This window comes from Diabrotica virgifera, chromosome 7, assembly GCF_917563875.1.
Source record: "Diabrotica virgifera virgifera chromosome 7, PGI_DIABVI_V3a".
Taxonomy (NCBI): domain Eukaryota; kingdom Metazoa; phylum Arthropoda; class Insecta; order Coleoptera; family Chrysomelidae; genus Diabrotica; species Diabrotica virgifera.
Window position 1 is genome coordinate 34,946,847 of NC_065449.1, and position 15,411 is coordinate 34,962,257.

At 34.4% G+C, this 15,411-nt stretch overlaps 1 protein-coding gene across 1 annotated transcript in view; it reads right to left on the reverse strand.

Moving 5' to 3' along the window:
* The window catches only part of LOC114326460 (uncharacterized), a 73,342-nt gene that overhangs the window by 26,975 nt on the left and 30,956 nt on the right, over positions 1-15,411 (reverse strand). Inside the window, exon 3 of the mRNA XM_050656123.1 lies at positions 13,116-14,981. Coding sequence (XP_050512080.1) covers positions 13,116-14,981 — 1,866 coding nt within the window. The remainder of the gene's footprint in view (positions 1-13,115; positions 14,982-15,411) is intronic.

Consider the following 15,411-nt stretch of genomic DNA (forward strand, 5'->3'; position numbering starts at 1 on the left):
TTTCATAATCTCAAATTGTTCCTTTGGAGTTCTTCTATCATTATTGTTAATTAAAGTATAAATGTTTAAAGCTCAAATTTGCTTGAAACCCTTATAAGCAATTTAATGCACAATTTTTTTAAGAAAATTATAATTTCAAACAGGTATAACTTTAAAAGAAATGAAGATAAAGTAATTAAAAAAACTTTGTTTGGAAGATTATTAATTGAGCTTTTAATTAGCTTTTTATGAGACCTTCTCAGGCTCACTGGCATGTGTAGAAGCCGAATTATGATCGATAAAGCTTCGAGAAATATTTATTTTGCAATTTGCAATTTGCATTGTGCACTAATTTTGCAATATCGTGAGTTCTAATTGTTGGATTAAAGTTTAGTAAACGTTTTTTTCTTCGTTTTTTATTAAGGAACAAATTTTATGTGAAACATTTTTTTATCTCTTTTAGTTTATGGCCAGAGCCTTATAAACAATTAAATTGTTTATAACAATTTTTTGACCACTCGGATCGAAATTCACCCTCGAAATTCTTAATCAGCAGCCAAAAATCCATAAGAAACCGTTGAGTTTGTCCATCAGCATTGAAAAGGACACGGTGACCCCTCTGGCTCTAGACCAGGCTCTGGTCTAGACTATATATGAACCTTACCTTAATGAAAATCACTTTTACTAGCGGTCATTTTAAAGGTCTTTAAAAAAGTCAATAAATTTTCCATGAAAAACTTTCAGCATTCGGGTTATTCAATATCATATGTTTGGATTTTTGCATTCTATCTTTCCTTTCTGTGAACAGCTATTATTTTGTTAATATTATGTTTACGGCTATCTTAAAAAAACGACTATCTTTGTTTTATAAGCTTCATTTTATAACGTTTCAGTTTTTCCGAGAAAATGTACATTTTTGGATTTATTCCCAGAAAACATGCTTTTTGCATGTAATTTGGGAACTTTCAGTCGCGAATAACTCCAAAAATATTGACTTTCTGTTCGAAAAAACTCTTCTTTTTTGTCTTAAAATTCACTATTCTAGCGATTTCCATATTTTTTTGTTTTTTTTTTCATAAACGTTTTTTACTACCAAGTTGGGATGGTAACCACCTCCAAAGGAAAATCACATATTCTACTTTCTCCACTTTACTCCACTTTCATATAAAAAAATTCGGAACAGAAAACCGTCATATCCTGGGCTAATAGTGTAAAATTATCATTCTCGTTTATCCTTTTACTCAAAATTCCTTTAAAAGTACACAAACTCGAATTTTTTTATTTATTAAAAAAATACATAATATGAAAAATTCTTAAAATATCATATTTAAACAGTACGCTTACATTATCCAAAAACCACATAAAATAGACTTTGTGAGAAGACAAGTTTAATTGATTATTGTAAAACAAAAAATCTGCAAAACCTAAAATGAACGTGAAGTAACTTCACTTCAAGGGTTTCAAATGATAAGAAGATCGATGGAAAAGCATTATTTCATGTTGACCTCTTTACAGGGATGAGTATAAGCCAGTTGACATCCTCAGAAACAACGCATGAGCGAATTCCACAGCTCTCTCCCGCGTTCAGCATGCAGTACCTAGCATCACGCCCAGCTTGGCGTAAATAAGCATACTAGTTGACCTCGACTTACATTGTAACAACTTGAGTTTCTACGGTAGACGTGGAAACAAACCGTGACCCCCAAGATCTCCAGGCATTACTCCTATGGATTTCTCATATGGATCATGCTTAAGAACAGAGTTTTTTATTTAAGAGTTTTTAGTTCCTATTTAAGATAGGATAAACAGGATAATAATCGAGCTAAATATCATCAATGAGACAAAGAAGTTCTCGCAATATTATTTCTATATAAAAACGTTATTTGAAGTATATTGGGATGAATGGTTAACATTTATGCCCACTCCTGTATAAGACAATATATTTTATGTTTTATAGCACTTTTAAGCTGTTGGATTACCATAATCAAGATTTAATTGACGATCGTATAGATCCACGCCTGAAAATTAACACAGGATTCATTGACCTCACACAGAGACAAGTTTCCATAGTTGGCACTATTTTTAGCAAGAGTGTATGCAAAACGGTACACTAGACAAATTGTTCGTTCTTCATACAACAATATACCTACCTTGTATTCTCAAAGTGATAATTTGTAGCCGGTGTTTCTTTTATCTGCAATTCCACGTGTTTTGCTCGCTTTAGTTGAGTGCCGACTCTCTTAGTCTAAGATACGATATAAGGTCGATTTGCACCGATCTGCTTAATGGATAAAAATTATTGGATATGTAATTTAGCATATTAGCAATTACAAAAAACAAGGGTTGCCCGATCTAATCTTCTTCTAACTATAATTAATCAATTAAAAAATGACATTTTTTTTATAAATTAAAAAAAATTCGAGCCGGGCAGATATTCTTTCAGATTTTTTAGGTCATTCTAAACAAAAAAGGTCTTTTGTATTTTTCTCTAAAGTTGATCGTTTTCTAGTTATAAACAATTTAAAACTGAAAAAAGAACGAAAGATGTCGATTTTCAAGGCTCAAAAATATAATGTATAAGTATAAAATATCATTTTTGAAATTACGAATCACCTAAATTCAAACCTTATTCTAATAATTCTTGATAAGTCTTTTGGATTTATTTCATTCTGAAATATTGTTTTTTAGTTGTTAACGCCCGTCTCCCATAAGAAACATTCCTCATTAACAATTAAAAAAATCTGTTTTATAATAAAACATGGCTAAAATTCTTATCGAGACCTGATAGGTCCGTTTTTTTCAGTTTTATATTGTTTATAATTCGAAAAAGATCAACTTTAGAGAAAAATTACAAAAGAGCTTTTTTTGTTTAGAATGATCCAAAAAATCTGATATAACATCTGCCCGGGTCGAAATTTTTTTTAATTCTTAAAAAAATGTCATTTTTTAATTATTAATTAATTATAGTTAGAACAAGATTAGATCGGGCAACCCTTGTTTTTTGTAATTTTTAACATGCTAAATTACATATCTAATAATTTTTATCCATTAAACAGATCGGTGCAAATTGGCCTTATATCGGATCCTCTACTATCTCATTCATCATAAATACAGTAAGGTCTCTTTTTATGCGGATTATTTTTATGCGATTTTGAAGTTATGCCGTTGGTATTTCATTCAAAAATGTCTATTATTAACAATCAGTATAATTAATATTAACTATTTCCATCCAGTAGTCTGAGAGATAGCAATTCGGGTATTCCCCTTGTTACATGATGTACCATGCAGCTATTATATCAATCTGAATTTCGCATTGAAAAGTATTAGGTCTGGATCCCGCGTATAAAAAAAAGTTGACTAATAGCAAGCTGAAAATTTGTTAATAGCTTAAGGGTGTCTAGTCGGATAAACTTTGATATATAGGAACACTGGAACAGAGGAAGTTTTAATTGTGGAATAGGTTAAAAATTTGGAACGATCATATCACGAAAACGTCACATGTATTTTGTCCGACAGAACTTCCAATTGATTTGTTACCCTTTCATTAAACTCTAATGCAAAAATCAGACTGCCTTTTATCCCCAAATGGGCATTTTAATGAGTGGAACACGTAGAACATGTCAAATGACAGGAATTATGACAGGTGATAAATTTAATAGCAGTCTAATTTTTGCATGAGAGTTTAATGAAAGGGTATCAAATCAAGTGGAAATTCTGTCGGAAAAAATACATGTGGCGTTTTCGTGGTCTGATCGTTCCAAATTTTTAACCTGTTCCACAATTAAAACTTCCCCTGTTTCAGTATTAACATATATCAAAGTTTTTAAGTCTAGACACCCTTAAGCTATTAACAAATTTTCAGCTTGCTATTAATAAACTTTTTTTTCATACGCGGGATCCAGACCTATATAACCTGTAATTGTTTTGAAATTAAATTTAAATATTGCTGAATTCAAGTTGCAGTATATCTAAAAACAGCACATTTTGATTTCTGGATTGAAACATTTAAGTGTTATAAAGTTTTATGTTTCATTAGAAGAGGTTTTTGCAATCTCAATATCGTTAGTCTGCGTTTTTAATTTCTTCTTTAAGATTTTATTTGTCCCAATGAAGAATAAAAAACATCAAAAACACAATTTTTGGTGGACAAACGTCCACCATTTTATGTGATTTTAGAAAATCACGGAACGTATCCCTACTTTTTCCATGCAAGTAAAGTCTTTTTTTATGCGATTTTGTTATATGCGGTTTTCTCAAGAACGTATCTACCGCATAAAACGAGACCTTACTGTACCGTCTTTTTCCTCCTTGTTACGTGTGTCTAGTTGTAGTTTAAATATAGAGACTAGAGTTTTCTGTAAATGTTTTTTATATTTTAAGTATACAAGAGAATAATCTATTTGTCCAGGATACATTTGTTTCTTACATATTGTGGCTTCCATATTACGAATGATGGCACAATGGACCACGTAATACGGTACAGAAACGTGCAGGTTAGGAGAACAATATCGATACTAAATGGGCTCCTATGGGATCATATGATAAGGCCTCCCGAAAATTTTCCACCTTTTTCTCCCTTGAGCATCTTGCATCCAAATTGTGGTGATGCGCTTTACATCATCCGTCCATCTAGTCGGTGGTCGTCCTCCGCTTCGATATGCCTCTTCTCTTGGTCGCCATTCCAGAATCTTTCTGGTCTATCTATCATCCGTCAATCTTTCAACATGTCCGTCCCAAGCCCATTTAGCTTGATTATTCTTTCAACTTTTATCAAAGCAACTATTACTAAAGCAACTGTTAAATTAGGTACCGCCGGGATGCAGAAAACGAGGAAGACTAAGGGTAAGAACAGAACAAGTGGGTCGCGGTGGAGGTGGAGGTCGCGGTCGATGTCGATATCCATGTAAAACAAACACATTGTAGTGAATGGAAGAGAACAGAGCAGGTAAGTCGCGGTGGAGGTTTAGCGCGATGCCATCCAGGAGGTTTACATCGATGCTTTTGAAAATAAAAAGAGTTTGTTTTACATGGATGTCTACTGCGCGGCCTACAAGGATGCTTCCCTGTGATTGGTCCGTTCGAAGCCAAGTTGTCATTACCTGCGCTATCTGAGTTGATACTTTTTATATAATCCCTTTTTTGTATTAAGTTTATTTTTTAATTTCTAAAGTAATTAAATTCAGTAAATTTTTTAAATATGAAGGAGTATCTGATTATTTACAGCTGACATTTCATCACTATCATCACTTGACTGACAAAACATCGCAAAAGCACAGTCTTTTTGTCATTCAAATTTCATTAAACTACTTCACTTGATAGTGGTTCTAGCTCGACTGACATCGCAGGTGACCTCCTTGCTATGTGCTGTCGACATCGACTGCGACTTAACTAGTAGCATCCACCGCGACCTACACCTCCACCTCGACCCACTTGTTCAGTTCTTACACTAAGAAAATGCATTGAGAGATGAAGGTGGATAATTCAAAATATCATGACATTAAATCACAAACTTTATAGCCTAATCCATTGTCTCGAATTGTTGTGATTTATAATTTTGGCTTTTAGTGCAGTAGATGTTTCTCTTTTCTTCTGTACCAGACCAATCAATTCTAGATTCTATTCTTCTTCTTCTTCAGGTGCTATCTCCGCTACGGAGGTTGACAATCATCATAGCTATTTTAATTTTTGAGGCAGTAACTCTAAATTGTTGTTTTGAGCTGCATCCAAACCATTCTCTCAGGTTTTTCAGCCATGAAATTCGTCTTCTTCCGATACTTCTTCTGCCATCTATCTTTCCTTGCATTATGAGTCGCAGGATGTCATACTTCTCGATCGCATCGCATGTCCGAGATACTGTAGCTTTCTTTCTTTAATTTTAGGTTCAGCTTCTTTCTCTTTATCTATTCTTCTCAGTGCTTCATTGTTCGCAAATCTATCTACCCAGGAAACCTTCATAATTCTTCTATAGGTCCACATTTCAAAGGTGTTAAGTCGTCTCATTGTCTCTACATTTAACGTCCATGAGTTCACTCCATAGTATAGTACACTGTATACGTAACATTTTGTTGAGCGTACTTTAAGAGCTAATGTTAAATCTTTGCTACATAGGACCTTTTTCATTTTCATAAAATTAGAACGTGCTTTTTCGATTCTGATTTCTGCAGTGTGGTCATTATTTTCTGTTATATGTGTTTCTAGGTAAGTCTACTTTTTTACCCTTTCAATTTGCTGGACCTCTACTATCAAGATTTCGTTAGTATTACGGTTGTTTTAAAAAGAAAAGCATTTAACCAGTGCGTACTTCCGGTGCTTACTTATGGAGCTGAAACACTAACATTGACTAAAACATCAATAAGAAAATTACAAGTAGCACAACGAAAAATGGAAAGATCCATGCTTGGCCTAACATTGAGAGACAGAATACGAAATGATGAGTTACGGCGAAGAACTGGAGTGGAAGACATCATAAAGCGCATTACGAAGTTGAAGTGGAAATGGTCAGGACACGTCGCAAGACAGAGAGGCAAAATATGGACAAGGAAGATCTAAGAGTGGCGGCCAAGGGCGGACAAACGAAGTCGTGGAAGACCACCTACAAGATGGACCGACGATATTAAAAGTATAGCGACAAACTGGATTGCAGCTGCCCAGGACAGAGAAGGGTGGAGACATATTGAGGAGACCTATATCCGACAGTAGACAAATTTGGCTGTGATGATGATGATGAATGGTTGGTTTTACTAATTTTCATAAACTTCGTCTTTTTAATATTGAGAGAAAGTCCGTACTCCCTACTAAACCTTACTATTTTACTCATGAGTCTTTGCAGAATATATTCTATTCCCTTTTACTATTTTGCAAAGTAATTTTGCTTAAAAACGTTAGCTAAGTTTGTTATTCACTAATCCTGTGGTTATGAGTATTGTTGCTTACTTGATGAAAACGATTTAAACATTAAATAATTGCAAACATATTTTAATACGATCTGTTCAAATATTATGCAAACCGTGATTTTATTTTGATAATAACCATCACAAAACTCCCTTGCTCCTGTCCATGAAGCTAAAGAAAAATGAAATTCGGTTTTTTGAAAAATGGGTAATCTGACTTACCCAAATTTTTTATGTATTTTGACCCGTAGAACACGAATTTTTTGGGTAACAGTCGACCTGGATGTCGATAAGATTGTTATAAACAAAGAACTTGAGAAATCACATAACAGCAATTTTTCGCAAAACAAAACATTTTTTTTTTGTGTTTTTTGGGTCATTCTAAGCAAAAAATGTTTTTACAAGTTTTTTCGTAGGATGCATGGTTTTCGACATAAACGCGGTTGAACTTTCAAAAAATCGAAAAATTTCAATTTTTGAACCCGAATAACTTTTGATTAAAAAATAAAATAGCAATTCTGCTTACCGCGTTTGAAAGTTCAAGTCAAATTTTATCGGTTTTAATTACTTTCATTGCTAAAAATTAATTTTTTTATTGTTAAACAAAGCTATAAACACATAGTGACTGAATGATGTTTTCAATGCTTTTCTCATTTGAAATCGAACGAGTAGGCGCGCATATAGACAATTTCTACGACATTAAAACGCATGCATTGGGCACGGGAGACATTATGTGTTTATGGCTTTGTTTAACAAATAAAAACTAAATTTTTAGCAATGTAAATAATCAAAACCGATAGAATTTGACTTGAACTTTCAAATGCAGTAAGCTGAATTGCTATTTTATTTTTTAATCAAAAGTTATTCGGGTTCAAAAATTGCACTTTTTCTTTCGAATTTTTGAAAGTTCAACCGCGTTCATCTCGAAAATTATGCATCCTACGAAAAAACTTGTGAGACCATTTTTTGCTGATAATCACCCAAATAATACAAAAAAAATGTTTTGTTGTGCGAAAAAACGCTGTTATATAATTCCTCAAGTTCTTTGTTTATAACACTCTAATCAACACCCGGATCAACTGTTACCCAAAAAATTCGTGTTCTACGGGTCAAAATACATAAAAAAACTTGGGTAAGCCCATTTGAATTAAGGAGGCCGTTGTACCCCCCCTGGAGACAGGACTACAGTGAACGCAGGGATTTGAGGGATGACAGCGTTACTTGGACTGTTTTTTTTTGTATACCTACATCTCTTCAGAGAGATAAAACATAAAATTAGCTACATTGGCTGATAAAACAGCAGTTTTGACAAAAAGAGTAACCATGGAATAATCAACGGTCAATTACAAAATGCAGTTAAATACATGCAACGCTGGTTTCAATATTAACTTACTAGTACCTACATAATAACTTACTTCCAAATTATTCTAAACAATACCGTTGTTCTTAAGGTGATACAGTAGCGATCAACAGGTAGCCAAAACGCGTTCCAAGATTGCGGCTGTAATTTTGAATATTTTTTCGAGATATTTGGCACACGTATTTGTAATATAATAAATAATGGCGGTACAGAGCCCAATTTGAAAAATATATTATTATGTAGAAATTACTCTGTAATTAAATACAATATTAAAAAAACGAGCCTGTACCGCCATTAAGAAGAACAAAAAAATAAACTTTCTTCAAATAAACTTTTTTATCCGATGCCTAGATTTTGTGTCATTTTGGAACTATTAATGAAATAAAAAATTTTAGTAGTTCCAAAATGACACAAAATCTAGGCATCGGATAAAAAAGTTTATTTGAAGAAAGTGTATTTTTTTGTTCTTCTTAATGGCGGTACAGGCTCGTTTTTTTAATATATTGTATTTAATTACAGAGTAATTTCCACATATTAATATAGTTTTCAAATTGGGCTCTCTACCGCCATTCTTTATTATATTACGAATACGTGCGCCAAATATCTCGAAAAAATATTCAAAATTACAGCCGCAATCTTGGAACGCGTTTTCGCTACCTGTTGATCGCTACTGTTTCCTCTTAATAAAAAACAAAATATCTGGGTTTAGATCTGGAGATCAAATAGCAAGAAAAACTGAACAGTTTAAGATTGTTAATAAACATATTGGTTAATATGACAGTCGTAGTTTCCCATCAAGAATAAAGTACTTATTTGGAAGCCAATTTTTTAAACTGTTGTCGGTTTGGCCTACAATTATGAAGAAATTATGAGGTTGTACCAAAAAAAGCAATTAAAGATAGATAGAAACGCTTCACAACCGAATACTAAGAAATATTGTAGGTGCTCCATTGCACATGTGAAACAACGATTCATACAGAGAGCTACAAGTTGTCGACAAGAGTGCTTAATTATAAGAGGAGATATGTCGGCTACCCAAACCATGGAGGACATGCTTGACCTCTCTACATTACACATATAATATCGTGGGCGTACTGGGAAAATCCTTCTTAGAGTTCCCTCTCCTATCGGAGGTTGGATATCATAATGGCTATGGTCACTTTGTTGGCTGCTGCTCTGAACAGTTGTAATGAACTACAGTTAAACCATTCTCTAAGGTTCCTCAGCCAAATCCACTAACTCACAAAAGTAAAGTTTTGAAAAAAACGCCTTTAAACATTATTATACCTTATGTATTACCTCAAAAAAATCAGGTACACTGGCTGTTCAAGTTTTGCTACCTGGATATGATTTTGAAGGATGTTAACCACAGGTGATGCGCACATACATGTATATAAAAATATTTGGAAAAACATTATTTTGTTCATGAAAACTTAGTAAAAGATGGAGTTAGTTGATTTTCGTTGTCATTAAATGTGCCGATTTAAGCATGGTGGATAGCGAATTTGGAGATATAGGAGTTTTCCTCTTAACATAATGATGTTTGTGGATTTAATGGTAGTAAAATGTCAAAATTGAAAAAAAATGGAGTTAGTGGATTTTCCCAGTACGCCCACGATATATGGATAGAGAAGGATACAAATGTAGGAGCATACTAAAAAGGGAAAATATGGCAGGAAGCAGGGCAAAAGGATACCGGAATCAAATCTGGAAAAATAATTAAAAATCACCCAGAGGGTGGTACCAGATGCAATGAAACCTAATATTATTTCAAAAAGCCGTCCTCTTTCCAGGAAGGGAGAATGGCCCTTGAAACCAAGGCTAAGCCTTAGTGAAAACCTAGATAATCACTCTACTATTTTACAACCGAAAATGTATTCTATAGAGGTGTGCCTTCAAGAACTAATCACGAGGAACTGCAGGGACAAATCTATAACAATTATGTCTAATAGGCAGGGGACTTTAAAGGCACTGGAATTGAATCGGATTGGCTCCAAGTTAGTTTGGAACTATCCTCGGGATTTGCTTCGGATCGAAAAAAGTAACCAAGTAAGTTTACTCTGGATATACAGGGTATCCCTAAAAGATTGGTCATAAATTACACCACAGCTTTTGCGGTCAAAACTAGGTTGATTGAACCTAACTTATCTTAGTACAAATGTGCACATAAAAAAGTTACAGACCTTTGAAGTTACCAAATGAAAATCAAGTTTTCCAATATATCGAAAATTCTTAGAGATTTTTTATTGAAAATGGACATGTGGCATTCTTATGGCAGGAACATCTTAAAAAAATTATAGTGAAATTTGTGAACCCCATAAAAATTTTATGAGGGTTTTGTTCCCTTAAACCCCCCCAAACTTTTGTATATGTTCCTATTAAATTATTATTGTATTACTATTAGTTAAACACAATGTTTTAAAACTTTTTTGCCTCTTAGTACTTTCTCAAAAAGCCAATTTTTATTGAGATATTTTGAATATTTGGCAAATCCACCACATATTTGTGTATGATTATTAAGTACGATTATAGAGACCTGGTAACTATATGAAAATTTATTTATAATTTACATTTTTCTCAATATTTTGAACCATATTAAAGAAGCCACATCTCGATAAAAGGTCTCATGTCGAAAAAATACTAAGAGTCAAAAAATTTTAGAAACACTGTGTTTAACTAATGGTACCGCAATAATATAAATGCAATAAATAAACAAGCAGAAAATGTTAAAAGCATTGACAGAATGCCGAATAGACCATCGCTACACGCTACACTAACATGATAAAATATATCTACCACAATGCAACAGCTAGCGTAAGACTTTCTGATCAACAAACTAATAAATTCTGTATGCAACGAGGAGTACGGCAAGGAGACACCATCTCACCAAAGCTGTTCACAAACCTTTTAGAACACACTTTTAAGAAGGCAGATCTGAACAAATATGGTATCAATATAAATGGAGAGAAGCTCAGTCATTTGAGATTCGCAGATGACATCGTCATTATAGCCGATCGTATGGATGATGCAATAATAATGTTGAACAAGTTATATGACGCTTCCTTAGAGGTCGGACTAAAGATTAACATCAACAAGACGCAAATAATGACTAATCTGGTGCTAAATCGTAATATTGTTTTTGATGGAATGTATATTGAGCAGACTGCATCTTATAAGTACCTGGGACATGAAATTCGGTTGGGAAGAGATAACCAGACGTGCGAGCTCCCACGTCGCATAGGATTAGCCTGGGCAGCGTTTGGTAAACTGAGCTATGTATTTAAATCGGACTTACCCATATGCCTGAAAAGGAAAATATTTGACCAGTGTGTATTGCCTGTACTCACTTATGGAGCGGAAACATTAACACTAACAAAAAAGGTAGTGAAGAAGATTCGCATAACTCAGAGGGCTATGGAGCGTCAGATGTTGGGTGTCTCTTTGAGGGACCGAATTCCAAACGAAGAAATACGTCGTAGAACAAAAACAACGGACGCTGTCGAAAGAATCGCGTCGCTTAAGTGGAATTGGGCAGGACACGTCGCCAAATTGTCAGACAATCGATGGACAAAACGTATTGTCGAGTGGAGGTCACGAGAAGAAGCACTACGGAGCAGAGGACGACCACCAACCAGATGGGCTAACGATCTGAAGCGTATTGTCGGCAACTGGATGCAAGCCGCATAAAACAGAGAAAGATGGAAAGAGCTGAGGGAGACCTATATCCAGCAGTGGACGGGTACGGGTTGATGATGACGATGACCGTAATAATAGTTTAATTGGAACGTACACAAAAATTTGGGAGGTTTAAAAGAACCAAACTCTTATAAAAATTTTAAGTAAACAAATTAAAAAAGAAGTCGCATCTCGATAAAAAATGGCTTGTCGAAAAAATACTAAGAGGCAAAAAAGTTTTAAAAATATTACGTTTAACCAATGGTACCACAACAATAATTTACTTGGAACGTACACAAAAGTTTGGGGGGGGGGGTTAAGGGAACAAAACCCCATAACATTTTTATTTACAAACAAATTTCACTGTTGTTTTTTTAAGATGTGCGTGCCATAAGAACGCCACATGTCCATTTTCAATAAAAAATCTCAGTTTTCAATAAAAAAAAAACAGCTTTCGATATATATAAAAAAAATCGATTTTCATTTTGTAACTTCAAAGGGTTGGAACTTTTTTTGTGTGCACTATTGTATATAGGTAAGTGAGGTTCAATCAACATATTTTTGACCTCAGAAGCTGTAGTATAATTTATGACCAATCTTTTCGGGACATTCTGTATATCTGGATATATTGCCTGGACATACTGGTATTGAAGAAAACGAAAAAGCGGACCTACTTGTCAGCGGAGAGGCAAAAGAAATATTTATTGATCCAGAACCGGCCATTGGCGTCGCAAGAAGTGCAGCCAAAAGAACAATATGGAACTGGGTGGAACTGATTAAACGTAACCACTGGTACGACCAAATGGGTCTCGACTATTCGAAGGCTTTCATACATAACCCTTCGAAGAAGAGATTTAAAAGTCTACTAGAAACGCTGCAAAGACTCATGAAGTGTTGTAGCGCTATTGATGATGATGTATTTAAATATATTACTTGGTCTATCTTTGATCCGTTGTGATCACATTGGATCTATTAGATACATAATAGGAAACCAAGGACTATTTAAAACATTTCTTTCATACTGTGTATGACATAGTATTTTAAGATGCACAGACATTTATAGTCATCCATAATGAGGGTTTTACAGATTTTTTCTAAGAATTAGCGCTGTTGCAAAAATTTTAACTATTTTACAGAATGCAACCAACAACCATATAACTCGAATCCTCAAAAAGTCAAATACCCACAAATACACTTATAAACCAAATCAGTCTTTTCCTTTGTTGTAGTAAATGACAGGTCCCACAGCTACAACTTTTCCTATTCTAGAAGGTGGAAATACAGGATCAAATCTTGTTTTATTTGGAAGACCATTTTCCTTGACCAAATCACCTAAATTAACTGTAGGGTCAACAGCTACAACTTTGGTTCCAGATCCAGCAATGGCAAGACTATCAGGCTGAGTATAAGCTACTCCACCGGGACCAACAATAGCAGTACCACCGCTACCTGCAGTTGCTATACCACCAGGTCCAGCAATTGCAACACCTCCTTTTCTTACTTTTAGTCTATGAATGAACACACCACTTCCGGTATTATCGCGACTAAACAGCTTCTTATTGTTGTCATTAGATATTATTTCCTCGCTCTTTTCTTCTTCACTTTCATCTCCAAACTCATCGGTTTGATTTGTAGGATCTCTTGATGGTGGAGAAACGATTGGAGCTTGTGTTGGTCTGATAGGTCCATTCTTTACAACGGTAATTGGTCTTAAATCCTTGTGAAAATCAGATGGAAATTTACTACTATGCCTAGCATTAGAAGAATTTGTATTTAAAACCAACGAATTGGACTTTCCGGTCACCTTAATTTTATCCCAACTAGTTCTACCCGTTCCAATGTCATCGGTATCGTCTTTTACTTCTCTCTCTTCCTTTCTTAGGTTTAAAGTGAACTTTAGACTACTATCTCCTGTAGCACCTATATCAATATCCTCAATATCCAAGTAAGTACCATTTCTGTCATCTCCGTTTATGGATATCTGAGGAGAAGAACGACTACCATCAACTTGAACGCTAATTTTGGCCTCATCAGAATTCTTCGCCTCCCTGATAATATTGTCAGATTTGATTTTGCCTGTGACTGGATTTCTACCCTTGTTACACGGATTTTGACTCCCAGCATTTGGACCATATTCTATCATGGTAGTTATGGCATTGTACATTTGGAGAAAAGGGTCTTTGATGTGTACCGGAAAATAATTAGCACCAGGCCAATTCCAGTTTTGTCTAGATGTTTCAACAGTGGGGTACGGTATGTATATGTTGTAACTATTATCAGTATTAGGAGCTTGACCTAAGGGACTTGGTTGTTCCTGTTCAGGTTTGTTGGGGAAAGTGTAACCGTAGAGTTGTTTTTGGCTGGGATTATTATCGATTGGTAAAAACGTATTATAATAAGCCGGATATCCTTGATTCTGAGAGTTACTAATAATGTTTCTGATATTAGAGATGGTTTGTTTTTCAAGATTGTTTAAATATTTTGTATCTACAGGGGTACCTTCTGGATTTTGTTTATAAGCGCCAGGATTTGGTGCAACCGGATATTGAAAAGGGTATTGGTATCCCATCGGAGTTTGCATTGCATAGTTAGGATTTGGAACCAAAACAGTTTGCTGATGCACAATTTTTCGCTTGATCGATTGACCAGGAATTACATCTTCTGGTGTAATTTGAGCATTATGATCCGTCGAAGTTATTTGAAAACCTTGAGCAGGAGTTAAGTCCTGAGACTGACGATTTGTTATTTCATAAACTGATGGATATTGATTACTGTTTTGGTTTCCAACTTTTTCTTGTTCTAAGAATTCCAGAATTGGATTTTGAAAAGGACTTGTTGGGAATCTAAATTCACTGCGTGCAGTTTCTTCTAGTTTACTGCTAAGAAAATGAACATTATGCTGATTTTGTGAACGTGGAAGGCCTAGTGTAGGTTTTTGAGGGCTAACTGATTTTTGTGTTTTATTATCCAAACCATGTTTCTTGTTTACTTCTGCTATTTTTTCCAAAATATCTGTGGTTTTCTCAGCTATTTTTTGTAATTGGTCAGGTTTACTTTCTGTGTTTACATTCTTCGACCTAAAAAATATTCATTGTAAGTACTCGGATTACAGTACTGAGGACATACAAACCCGTGTTAATGATATTAATACAAATTAGTAAAACTTACCCCAAGAAAAAGAGGCCATCTAGATTCCTATGTCTTCTAAAACTACACTATAAGTTCTATAGTCACTAAAGTTCCCAAGTACACAGAAAAAGCATTCAGTCTTAAATCTACTTGAAAAAGTATACTATAAGAAATTAAAAGGAATATTTATTCTCAAAGTAAGGAAAATTGAAAATACTTATAGAGATATAAGCTAATAGGTGCTGATATTTAATCTTTAAATAACTGTGAGAAATCTGTTTACTAGACTACAATCTTAATAGCAATAGTAGAACCGTAGATAATAATAACCGCAAAGTCTAACTGAGATCAGGATATCAATAGTGAGCAACATGTATG